The 12,334-nt window shown below is 32.6% G+C and overlaps 1 protein-coding gene across 4 annotated transcripts in view; it reads left to right on the top strand.

Annotated features, from left to right (window-relative positions):
• Positions 1–12,110, top strand: part of LIN54 (lin-54 DREAM MuvB core complex component) — a 50,570-nt gene extending 38,460 nt beyond the window's left edge. For all 4 annotated transcript variants that reach the window (XM_011356347.2, XM_011356350.2, XM_011356348.2 and 1 more), the window contains exons 6-13: positions 1,328–1,401; positions 1,548–1,745; positions 2,841–2,932; positions 3,718–3,789; positions 4,581–4,683; positions 4,842–4,979; positions 7,735–7,937; positions 9,355–12,110. In XM_011356347.2, coding sequence (XP_011354649.1) covers positions 1,328–1,401; positions 1,548–1,745; positions 2,841–2,932; positions 3,718–3,789; positions 4,581–4,683; positions 4,842–4,979; positions 7,735–7,937; positions 9,355–9,556 — 1,082 coding nt within the window. In that variant the 3' untranslated portion in view covers positions 9,557–12,110. The remainder of the gene's footprint in view (positions 1–1,327; positions 1,402–1,547; positions 1,746–2,840; positions 2,933–3,717; positions 3,790–4,580; positions 4,684–4,841; positions 4,980–7,734; positions 7,938–9,354) is intronic.
• Positions 12,111–12,334: the final 224 nt, after the last annotated feature.

Consider the following 12,334-nt stretch of genomic DNA (forward strand, 5'->3'; position numbering starts at 1 on the left):
TTTTTTTTTTTTTTTTCCCAGTATTTGTTTTACTTGAAGACTTGTCTAAACTGCTCTACTCGAATATAAACTCTTTGAGCGTGTGTTTTGTACTTTAGTTTCCTTGGAACACTGTCCACAGTGTCATTTATATAGTAGTACTTGTAATAATCACAACAATAACAATAACAGCAACATATTATTTTTTTCTTTTTTTGCATTTTATTTTATTATTAGTTTCAAGTATACAATACATTGGTTAGGCATTTATATAGTTTATGAAATGCTCCCTCCAATAACTCTATCATCCATCTGGCTCTACACCTAGCCATTACATTACTGCTGGCTGCATTCCCTATGCCAGGCTCCCCATCCCCATGACCATCTATCAACTACTAATTTGTACTTCTTTAACCCTGCACCCCTTTCTTCCAGCCCCCCAACCGGCCTCCCCTTTGGCAGATTGTCTTCTGTATTTGTGAGTCTGTTTTCGATTAGTTTGTTCTTTTTGTTCCTTAGATTCCACATATAAGTGAAATCATATGGTCATCAACCCTCCCAACCTTGCTATGATATTTATCTTTCTCTGTCTGACTTATTTCACGAAGCATAATAATCTCTAGGTCCATCTATGTTGTTGCAAATGGTAGGAATTTTTGTTTTGTTTCTTTTTTTTATAACTAACATTTATTGAGCACTTAATATTTGTTGGGTACTGTTCTAATAAATTTTTATGAATTAACATATTTAATTCTGTTACCCTTTAATGGGGGTTACTATCCCAATCTTGCAGATGAGGACACAGGCAAAGAGAATTTCATTTGAAAGCAGCAGAATTGGGATTTGAACCCCCAGGTCTGATGATTTAAGAGCCCGTATTCTTAGCCTTTGCTATGTCGCCTTTTAGTTGATACTCTATAAATAGTGAGTTATACAAGAATGATATTTTTCTCTCGTTTAAATAGAAACACAACAATTAGAAATTGTGTAGAAGAGCATTTTCACCCAAGCTCCGGGATGGCAATTTTTTTTTTTTAACTTATGCAGCACTTCATCTGACTGGATTTGGTAATGAATATATGTCATCTGAATACAGATTGAAGTATTTTTAGTAGAATTTCTTAAACCACAAGCATTCCCTCATAAAGTGGGTAGACTATAGCTATCTGGTAGATAGGTTAAGGAATTTTGAAAGGTAACTATCCTAATTAAAGATTGTTCCAAATAGGAAACAAATGGGATTTTTTAAGCTCTTTCGTGAGGATATCTTGAAAGAACTAAGTTTCTGAAATGTTTTAAATACCATTTTCTGTAAGTAAATTGTCCTTCTCCTCCCTTTTTTAAAAAGCAAAGCCTGTGGTCGTTAATACCACTCCAGTGCGGATGTCAGTTCCACTTGTCCCAGCACAGACTGTCAAACAAGTGAGTATCAGATAACTTCTTTTCTCAGTCTCTCCCGAACAATTTACTTTTAAAATTGAGAGGTAAGATTTAAGAACTAGAGATGTATACTGAACTGAGAAACTGTAAAATTTATTTTTGTAATTATCAATGTACTTTCTTTTTAGGTTGTTCCAAAACCAATCAACCCAACTTCACAAATAGTTACTACTAGCCAGCCACAGCAACGGCTCATCATGCCTGCTACCCCACTGCCACAGATCCAGCCAAACCTCACTAACTTGCCACCAGGCACTGTGCTGGCCCCGGCTCCAGGGACAGGAAATGTGGGTTACGCAGTGCTTCCAGCTCAGTACGTTACTCAGGTATGAGGCAAAAATGAAGTCATTGCATTTCCAAAAAGATAACTGGGTCTAAGATGTCTAGAGCTATCACATTTTGAAATCACTCAAACCCATCTAAGTCAGTGTTAAAATGGCTGTTTCTACAATCTTGAAATGTTAATGAAAACAGATTATTTTTATCTATCTTTAGCACCGAGAAATATATAGCACAAGCCAAAAATACAAGTCAGATAATTTGGAGATGAGGGCAGTTTGGTGAGAAAATAAGTTGAAGTTAAAATCAACAGAGTCCAAATGAATTTAGAAAGGACTGTGACTCTAATAAAGTTCTTTGTCACCTCTGAATGTGATACAATTGACTTGTTCTTGGAAAATAGACTGTGAGATGCGTTTCTAGGTGATGCATTTTGAGTGATCTGTCCAGACTCTTTCATCTGGTCATCTTTAAATGAAAGCCACGGATTACCCAATTGTCTGGCTTGGGTTAGGACTGTCGCTTCTAGGAAGAAGATAGAAGTTCCCTTTTTCGTGTAAGAATCAAGCAAATTAGCAACATGTTATAAGCTATTTGATTGATCTCAAATTATAAGAGAAAAGCAGAAACCTTTTTGTACTTTAATGAAATGTTAATGTGGCTGCTGATGAAAAAAATTAATATTCGGTATTTTTATCATAAGCATCTCTTTTCAGTGTAAAGTAGAAACTTAATTGTGTGTGTACCTTCTGATTCTCTATAACTTGCCATGTGATGGATGATCAGTATAGTACCTGTTTTATTTACAAGTAGACACATTGCATTTTTCTAGTCAATATACATTATTACAGTACTTTCAGGGCATTCATCTAGAATTTCCTAATTCTGATAACATACTCCTCTATGAAAAAATTTCTCATATTTATACCATGTAGTGCTTTAAAATGTTCACATTGTGTTTTTACCTCTAGTATTAGTTTGGGTTGTTAGAAAAGTTCCATGAGGTAGTATGTTCGTATGAAATTCTCCATTCTGTTTCTCCCATTTTAGTAGATGAATTTGTGCTTCTTATTGATCATTATATCTCAGAGTTTTGTCCATTTCTGTAAATATGGTCTAAAATTACCTTTCTTTACATGTAGCTGCAGCAGTCTTCATATGTGTCTATAGCAAGCAACTCTAACTTTACTGGAACATCAGGAATCCAGACTCAGGCAAGGCTTCCATTCAATGGGTGAGTATTTTGAAAATATGTAAGTTAAGTTGTTAGATCAGGTAAAATACAGCATCAAACATATATATTTCAAATACGTGTATTTCATCTTTTCCCTCTCAAAGCTATGTGAGCAATCCTCTATGATACCTTTTATTTTGAAATACTTTAAACAAAAAAGTTACAAGATAGATGAAAGAACTCCCAAATATCTTTTGCTTGGATTCACCAATTTTGCCACTTGTTTTATTATTCTGTCTCTCCTCTCCTCTTCTCCCACCACAAATATACTTTTTAAATGACATTAGTTTTTATTTTGTCTCTTTTTTTAAAAAAAGTTTTTAAATTGCTATGTTAGGTCTTTGCTTTTTTTTGCCTGTTTTTTAATCTGTCGATTGCTACCTTTGCAGTGTTGGTTTAGAGGCAGTGCTTTGTTAATAGCATGGGACCAATCTACCCCTCCTCACCTCCCCAAATCCAGCCCCACACACCCTTTCTACTCACTTCCTTTTATAGTTGAATCCAAAAAGTTTTGAGGAGATTTCAACTTTGGTTCTCTCAGAAGGAAGAATATTTTTTATGGAATGTTCTGTAGAAGCTATTGATAATTTCTTTTTCTTTTTTTTTAAATTCGTATCTTGGCTCTCTGCCTTTTCGTGTTACAACTTGTTTTTGAACTTAATGTAAATGGAACAACATAGCAAACTTTTATCAGAGATGGATACATTTGTTAAAGCTTATTTAAGTAATTTTAAATAGTTACTTTTAATTGATCAAAATGTATATCTATTTGTGTGTCTATATAGCATAATCCCATCAGAGTCAGCCAGTCGGCCCAGAAAGCCCTGTAATTGTACAAAATCCCTGTGTTTGAAACTGTAAGTCTTTTTGCTGTTGTTTCCTCATTTGATATATCTGAAATGCTTTTTAAAATAGAGTCAACTAAAAATTCTTAGGACACCAGTTTTATAAGTCTAATTTAACTAAACATACAAGTGTGAATGTTTGAGAACATATGACAGTATAAAAATACTCTTTCATTCATTCAGAAAGAAATTTAGAGCTTTTACTATAGAAGAGGCACTAAAGTAGGGTTTTGAGACATAGCAGCAGGAGGTAACATAGTCTGTCCTTAATAATAATAAATTTGATCTTATTTATGACCTTTATATTTGGTCTCCTGAATGAGGTGATACTGACTAGTTTTCAAAATTGCTGGATGATTAATTTGCTTATTAGTACTCAACTAAGATTTGACATGAAACAGTTAAATGAAAAGCATTGGTCTTATGGGAGTTTGGCATTCAAAGAAGCATAATTGTGGTTCAAGTGAGCAAGTTCCACTAATAGAATATAGCCTATATCTTTCCTTATTCATGATTTTGAAAAAGCTTACTTTGGGGTCACATAAAATTACATAGCTCTTGTGTTGACAGCTATTACTACTGAAACTAAGTATCTAAACCAAAATTCTAAGGAGCCGGCCGGTGACGTTAATTTTGAGCCTGACATGGTTGACAATCGATAGATGCTGTCAACTCTAACTAGGGAGCCCTAAGTACATTTCTAAAATGCTTTACTGCATATATAATGCTATTATATCAGATAATTTCTAGTTTGTTTTAACAATGTCTTTTTTATATGATTTACACTGATTTTTATATTCCAGGTATTGTGACTGCTTTGCAAATGGTGAATTTTGCAACAACTGTAATTGTACTAATTGTTATAATAATTTGGAACATGAAAATGAAAGGCAAAAAGCAATAAAGGTGATTATTTTTATTTCATTTAACTGATAAAAATTTCCAATTTCACCTGTTTTTTGTAGAACTTTTTGTTTTACAAAGAAAATTAATTCCCTTTGCGGTATTTAAATTTAATCTCCTGTGATTTAACTTCACTTTTGTCATTTGATCTGTTTTGATAGGCATGCCTTGACAGAAATCCAGAAGCTTTTAAGCCTAAGATAGGGAAAGGAAAGGAGGGAGAATCAGACCGACGTCACAGCAAAGGATGTAATTGCAAACGATCAGGATGTCTTAAAAACTACTGTGAATGCTATGAGGTGAGACGCTGGTTGGGGAAAATAATCTAACCAACTTTTGAAAATAACTTTAGAAAGAGCATACTATAAAAATTTACTTGAAAATGGTGAAATTGCTTTGCTCTAGCAGTTTAAAAATATGCATAGGTAGCCCAAGGGCCCTAGTTCGAGGAAGACCTGGCATCTTTTCTGGAGAATATAGTTGAAACTGCTTTAACAGATGCCATGTAAATCAACTCTGTCTTACTTTAGACAAAGTATTATATAGTTTATTATTTCTATTTCAAAGCTTAAATATAACAGTTTAGTTATGCCCAAGATTAACCCTAGGTTACTGCGATTGGTTTCTTGGTGTGCCTGAAAGTCTACTGTCAGTCTTTGGGGTCGAGACATTTCTACAGTTGGCTCTTCTCATCCAGTATATTTTCATTCTTTCAAATTTTATATTCAGAGGGATTCTTTATTTTTAGTTTTGGCAGAAGGCCTGGCTTTGCATTTGGTAAGGTAATACCACTGCGATTACACTCTCCCCTGTTAAGGTTTGCTCTGCTCCAGGAGCATGTGCCTGCAGTTCAGTGCCCCCTCCCGTACAAAATGTGTACTGAATTCCTTGTGTAATGAATTCTTAATTTATGTATTGCTAACATCAACTACTCCTCTCAGGAAGTATAGTAAAGTAACATCTTATTAGTCCTAAAGGCAGTATCAGTGAAAATTGCATATAATCAAGTTTATTTTTGAAAGTCTCTTAAATATCTGAGTCCAACAAGTCAGTTTTATATCCAGTGTTAGAAAAGATTGACTCTTGTTTAAATACCTGATGAAACAGGTAGCTTCTGTTCATAAACCATATCATATAAAAATTGTCACAAATATTTAAAAATGTAAGCTATAAAACCAAGTCCACAAAAAGAGAGAAAATGGAAATTAAAAAGCTGGGTCAGAAGGGCAAACAAACTCATGTATATGGTATTGAACAATACTAGGCATCTGAAATTCAAACATGTGAACTAATAATTTAATTGAACTGGTGAACAGATCTTTGAATCAAGAAAAGTAGAAAAGGCAGTAGACTGGTTGAAATATGTTAGAAGAAAGCTACCCTATTATAATAAAATCTTTGACATTCAGGACATATACAGTGTCTAATAATTTATCATTATAAAAAATCGAGAAATAGAAAAACTTGGAATATGCTAAACTATGACTAGCAGTGGCTAATTGGCTTACTATGAATTAGCTGCTATGTTCTCTGACAGTTTGTGTTGAATTGTTGATCTTTTGAATTGAATTGGCTTTTTTGGTCCATTTGGTCTCTATCTGGATAACACATTCGTGTTCCTTTCACACAGGGCTTGTTGATTGAATGATTGACTGTCCACATTTAAATGGTTGTGCCATTTTTTGTGACCTCTCCACCCCCTTTTTTTGGCCACAAAAGTTGAATTAGTAAAGCCAAATGGATGCCTTGTCATTTTAATTTCTCCCATGAGTTACTATTAGGCATTATTCGTACCTTTCTAAAAAACTTAATCCAAATTTTAATTATTGGTAATGTATTTCCTCCCCACCCACCCCAGGGATTTTTATCTCTTCATCATTAGATACTTAAGTGTTGCTTTAGTTAAGGAGTTCTAGACTGGCAGATAGTAACACTGTTAACTCAAAATGTACCTCCATTTTTTTTCCATTGGTAAACAATTTATTAGGTAAAATGTGTTCATAATATGATCAGTTTATCTTGCTAGATGCTGTAGAGAGAAATTATTTAAATTGACATGAATTTGCTGAAGAAAATGCAGCCAACAAAATAAACTCAGATTTACTAGAAATCTGGAAAGTGTAAATTAAAGAACAATGAGATCTCACTTTAGGGCTTTCTCCCAATCAGATTGGTAAATATTAAAAAGAGCTATAATACATCTTGATGGAATGTAGGAAAGGCTTCCTTAATACATTGCTGATGAGATGTGAGATGTTATATAGCCTTTTGAAAAAAACATCTGACTACCTCTATTAAAATTAAAATATACGTCCCCTTAGACCAGCGAGCCAAATTCTAGAAATCTAGCTCATAGAAATAAAAGCTTAATATATACAAAAAATCTTTTTATGCATTGCTTATGATACTCAAGAACTGGAAACAAAATAAATGCCCATCAAGAAGTGAATACCCAAATAAAATGTAGCCCATCCATACCAGGGATTAATTTCCAGCCATTAAATAGAATGAATTTAACCTATGCCAGATGATTTAGAGGGATGGATTCTTTGAGCCTTAGTGTGAGTAAAGGAAAATGCAGAAAAGTGGGAATATGATTTTATAAACACACACACACAAAGACTTGTATTTGTTAGTTAATAAATGTATATGTACCTAAGATCTATGCTTCTCATAAATAACTAAAATATTGATGATTTGACAGAGGATGGTTCAATTCTGGGCGACCCTTTTTTTTAATATTGTAACTTATTATTCATCTTCTTTGTAAAGAATATACGTTATACATACCAGGAGGAAAATATATAGTGGAGGAAAAATTAACATGGGAGGGCTAAAACACAAGCATTATATAGCCGCTCTCAGACTTAAGAATACCTACCTATCCACATGGGTAGTTAATCCCTCTAAGTCTTTGTCAGCAAGAGATGTTTCCATTTGATCTTATGTCAGTTGATCAGTTAATTCTATTATCTGTTGATTTGATCATGGAGTATACCTATAATAATGATTTTTGGGTTTGATTTGGAAGCTTTTCTTTTGCAAATTTTTTAGGCAAAAATAATGTGTTCCTCAATATGCAAATGTATTGGCTGTAAGAATTTTGAAGAAAGCCCGGAAAGAAAGACATTAATGCACTTGGCAGATGCAGCCGAAGTAAGGGTACAGCAACAAACGGCAGCAAAGACTAAGTTATCCTCTCAAATTTCGGACTTGCTTACTAGGCCAACACCAGCTTTGAATAGCGGAGGGGGAAAGTAAGTCAATGTTTTAATCTCTTATATTATGACATGAATATTCATTGTTGGTAAAGTTTCTCTTTTTGGACAAAATTGAGTTCATACTTTTGGTTCTTGCAAACCTGATTTTTGTATTTTCTTTTTACCTTTAGTTACTTGTTGTAAAGGAATTTAAAGGTAACAGAAAAATGTCTGTCAGATATATCACAGAGTTCTAAAATGCACAGTAATGCTTTAGTTCACTGCTTTCATCGATTTCTCCCTACTAAGATGAGCAATTAAATAATTTGAAGAACCCGTAAGAAAGCCAAATTTTTATACTTCTTAGTTAATTTTATAATTACTTTTCATGGGGAAATGTTTGTATTTATAAGAATACAAAATTACATACTGTAATCAAAACTATATAAAAGAAAAACTATATTAAAAGTTATACCTGCATGTAACTTTTGTCTTTGAATGGCAAAATTTGAATTTTTTTCCTTTTACCTTTCTAGTTTCTAAATATTGTATAATAAGCACTATTATACAGTATTAATTATATTTTAATTATATTTTCTAATTTAAAATGTTTTTTGTATTTTAAAGATTTCTGTTCAACTGTATAGTAGCCTAAATCCTTAACTACCCTCTCTTGTCATGGCAGGCATTAAAGACTTCATATATTTTTGTTTTAGTTTCCTTCTATCAGTGACTGCTTACCAGTTGTTGAGTTAGTGGTGAGAGTTAGGTTGCCTGATTCCGTTCTTGAAGGCTTTTAACATTGGCTGCATACAGCAAGCCTTAAGATGGATTGCTCTAATTTAATAATAAATAGTTCAGATCTTTATGAATGAATGAAACTCCATGTAAAGAATAGTCTTTGGTTTCCCCATTTTGTTTGTTGTGATAAAACAGTGCAAAATTTTGGTGTGTTTTTTTTCCTCCCAAAATACATGGGACTATAGGAAAGTGCTTTATTTTCAGTGTGGTCCAGGAGACAATGCTTTCAATTCCCAGTATTATTCAGCAGATATTCATGGAGTGTCTGTATGTCAGGCACTGTTCTAGGCAGTGAAAAGACACAGCAGTAAATAAAACAATTGCACTCATGGAGCTTATTATATTCATGAATTGGGAGGACTTTTGTTATAGAAATATCCAGTCATGTAGAATTACATCTTTTAGTTAACTAGATAACTTTGTCTAGGTAAGACATATTTTATGTAGAATGTTATACTTTCTGAACAATATTTAAGAAGTATACTCAGTCATAAAAGCAGTTTTAACTTTTTAAAGTTCTTTAGGATGTGCTTGTGCTCACTGCCCAGATTGTGATGCTCATTGTGTTGATGAATCATGAAAATGTCAATAGAAATTTCCAAATGAAAGAATGCCATCCACTTCGTAGTAATTCAACACCATCATCATCTCTCTTTCTCAAAAATCATTTCAGATTGCCATTTACATTTGTAACTAAGGAAGTAGCTGAAGCCACGTGTAATTGCCTTCTTGCCCAGGCAGAGCAGGCAGACAAGAAGGGAAAATCAAAAGCAGCAGCTGAACGGATGATACTTGAGGAATTCGGACGATGTTTGATGAGCGTCATCAACTCTGCAGGAAAAGCAAAAAGTGACCCTTGTGCCATGAATTGCTAATTCTTGCACAAAAGAATGATAAATGGAACTGTACAGAAAATTTAAGGTGCAGGGACACTTGATTTTCTGAAAGATAGTTTAACAATTATTGTATTTTTACTTCAGTTCTTGTGAGACCTGAAATTATAATATTGAAAGAAGAAATTTTAAATGAGGAAATTAGTATATTTTAAACCTTAGTTAAGTTTGCTTATGCCCCTTCTAAATTGAATTTTTCTTTATTGTATTATATAGATTTTTAATTTGCTTGGGTTTAAGAATTAGATATTCTGTCCTTCTGACTCTATTGACAAAGAACATTTATAAATTACTATAATTTATAACGTATGGCGTTGTATGACTTTGTTCAGTAGAAAAAGCCAAAGAAGCATTGGTATTACCCAGTCATTCTTTGGTACTAGACCTAGAATATAATAAGCAGAGAGAATGTCTACATAAACAAATTCTTATGAAACAAATTCAAATGATATTTCGTGTTTAGAAAAGCACTATCTTTTTAAGAAAAATCAACTTTTTAAGGCAGATTCTGGAATAACATCCTGTTGTCACTTTGGGAATGTCAGAAGAGGAAGAAATCAGTAGGCACACATTTAAAATAAAGTTTGTTTTTGTTTTTTTTTTAAAGCATTAAAGGATAGTAAATAATTCTCAAAAGATGGGCAATGTGTTTTTATAATGAGTGATTAAGAAACGCTCTGGGATGTTTCCATTTTCTTTCAAGGAAGTGGTGTGTATTTGAAATGATAATAAATTGTCAGTGTGATTACTGGGCACTATTAAAATGAAAGGTGCGTATAAATATAAGTAAACATTATGTAGTGATAAAATAGAAACTTATATAATTATCAGGTGTCAAATTTGGCTTGGATGGAGAAATAATATTGGAACTCTTAAGAGATGAATTTAGGGAAGGATTCTTCATCTATACAAATAGTTCTCTTTATAGACTTTGAACCAAGAGGTTTCAAACCAATATATGATTTACTTGATTTACTGAAATGGGCCTCCTAGCAAAGTTTTCAAAATGTAGTGGGATGTTTTTTATAAGGGAACCTTAATACGGCATTATTTTTAGCCAGTGATTTGGTAAGCTCAAAATATGAGTGTTTTCATGTAATACTAAAATAACCTAAATCATTTTGAGAAATTCAAAAGCTTTATGAATTTAAGAGCCTGTTATAATAGAATGCTAGATTTTATGACAAGAGAAAACCATGTTGGAATTCAGGCATTTTGTTAGGTACCATAATCCTCAGTAATTATTAGTATGTGATTATTACATTTCCTACAAGGAATCTATAGTTGTATGTACTAAGTGTGTATATATGTTCATATGAACATGCAAGATATAGGCAATAGAAATGAATCCAAAAGAAGATTCCGTTATTAAAGTATCTTCCTTTTGAAATTTGGATTTATAAAATTATAGTGCAGTACACTTTAAATGTAGATAGTGTATTCTTAGCACCTCAGTCTAGTATGTTTAATTAAAATTTGTATAAATGTAAATTAGTGTAAGAGGATAAAATAATATCTAATCAAGTTATTTTTCAAAAGATTACAATACCTTTTTGGTCTAAACCTAAACTCTGTTCATTTTGTACATATTCTGTGTTTAATTCTAATTGCACCTTTGTGATGTGTATTTATATACAGTGTGCAGAAAATGTTTGTGAAATTTGGATTACAATTATAGATTATGTATAACGGCATTGCTTGAGAATGTTTTGCTTGTAAAAATTTGAAGGTGCAATCAAATGCTACTAGGTTTTTTGATTTTCAAGAAGCTAAAGTATTAAGCCTTTTCCTTTGTGTGTAGTACTTACTAAACAACTTTTTGTATTTAGGCATTTGCATCAAATTGCTGAACAAGATTAATATCCACATTAATTCAACAATTTTAAAAGACTATTGGGGGGTTGGGTATATAATTTTTTAGCTCTATTTACATCCCAAAGTAGAAAGATTAAATTTATATTTACTAGAGCTATTCAAAGAATACACTTTTCTATATTGTAAAAACAGGACAGCAAAGTAAATCATACAAAAAATAAACATTTATACTATTCTATAAAAAAGGGTTTTGCACTTTTTTTTAATAACACTTTTAGCCATTTAACATGCAAGAAACCTTTAAAATACTTGATTTTAAGTAAATTAACATTACTTCTGAAAGCACACAGATAAACCCATCTTTTTACCCAATTATCATTAACATAAATTGCTTTGAAACAAGATCTTCCTCCACCCACCCCAGCCCCAGGCCCCCGCCACTGTTTAAGGGCAGAAAAATCTACTCTTTCCTTTTTTATAATGTTTGATGTTTATGATGAGCACCCTTCTGAGTTTCCTTTTCTCTCAAACTAAAAGCAACTTATAGGTCTTGGCTTTGGATCTTATGGGAGCCAGAACCTTAATGTTACAGGTAATAAAACACTTAGAACAGCAACTTTGCAGAGACTACTGCTTTAGCTTCCTCATACTTTGATATGGACAAGTGACATTTTCTCAATTCTTATGTAAAAATGTGAATAAAAATACCTTTAGAAAAGTCTTCTATTTTTGTTTTGTAACACTAATAGCTAAGAAAATGAATACTTATGTAAATGAAATTTCAAACTAGAACCCCTCTTGCCCTACCTGTGATCGTATTGAATCCCTTAAGCATTTTATGTAGTGATTTTGTAGCAGCAACCCAAGGAAAAGAAAGCCAATCAACTAGAAAGCCTTTCGTAGTTACTTTTATTGTTATGTAGTATTATGTAAATTATGTAGGTC

This window comes from Pteropus vampyrus, unplaced genomic scaffold, assembly GCF_000151845.1.
Source record: "Pteropus vampyrus isolate Shadow unplaced genomic scaffold, Pvam_2.0 Scaffold25, whole genome shotgun sequence".
In the NCBI taxonomy this organism is placed as follows: Eukaryota; Metazoa; Chordata; class Mammalia; order Chiroptera; family Pteropodidae; genus Pteropus; species Pteropus vampyrus.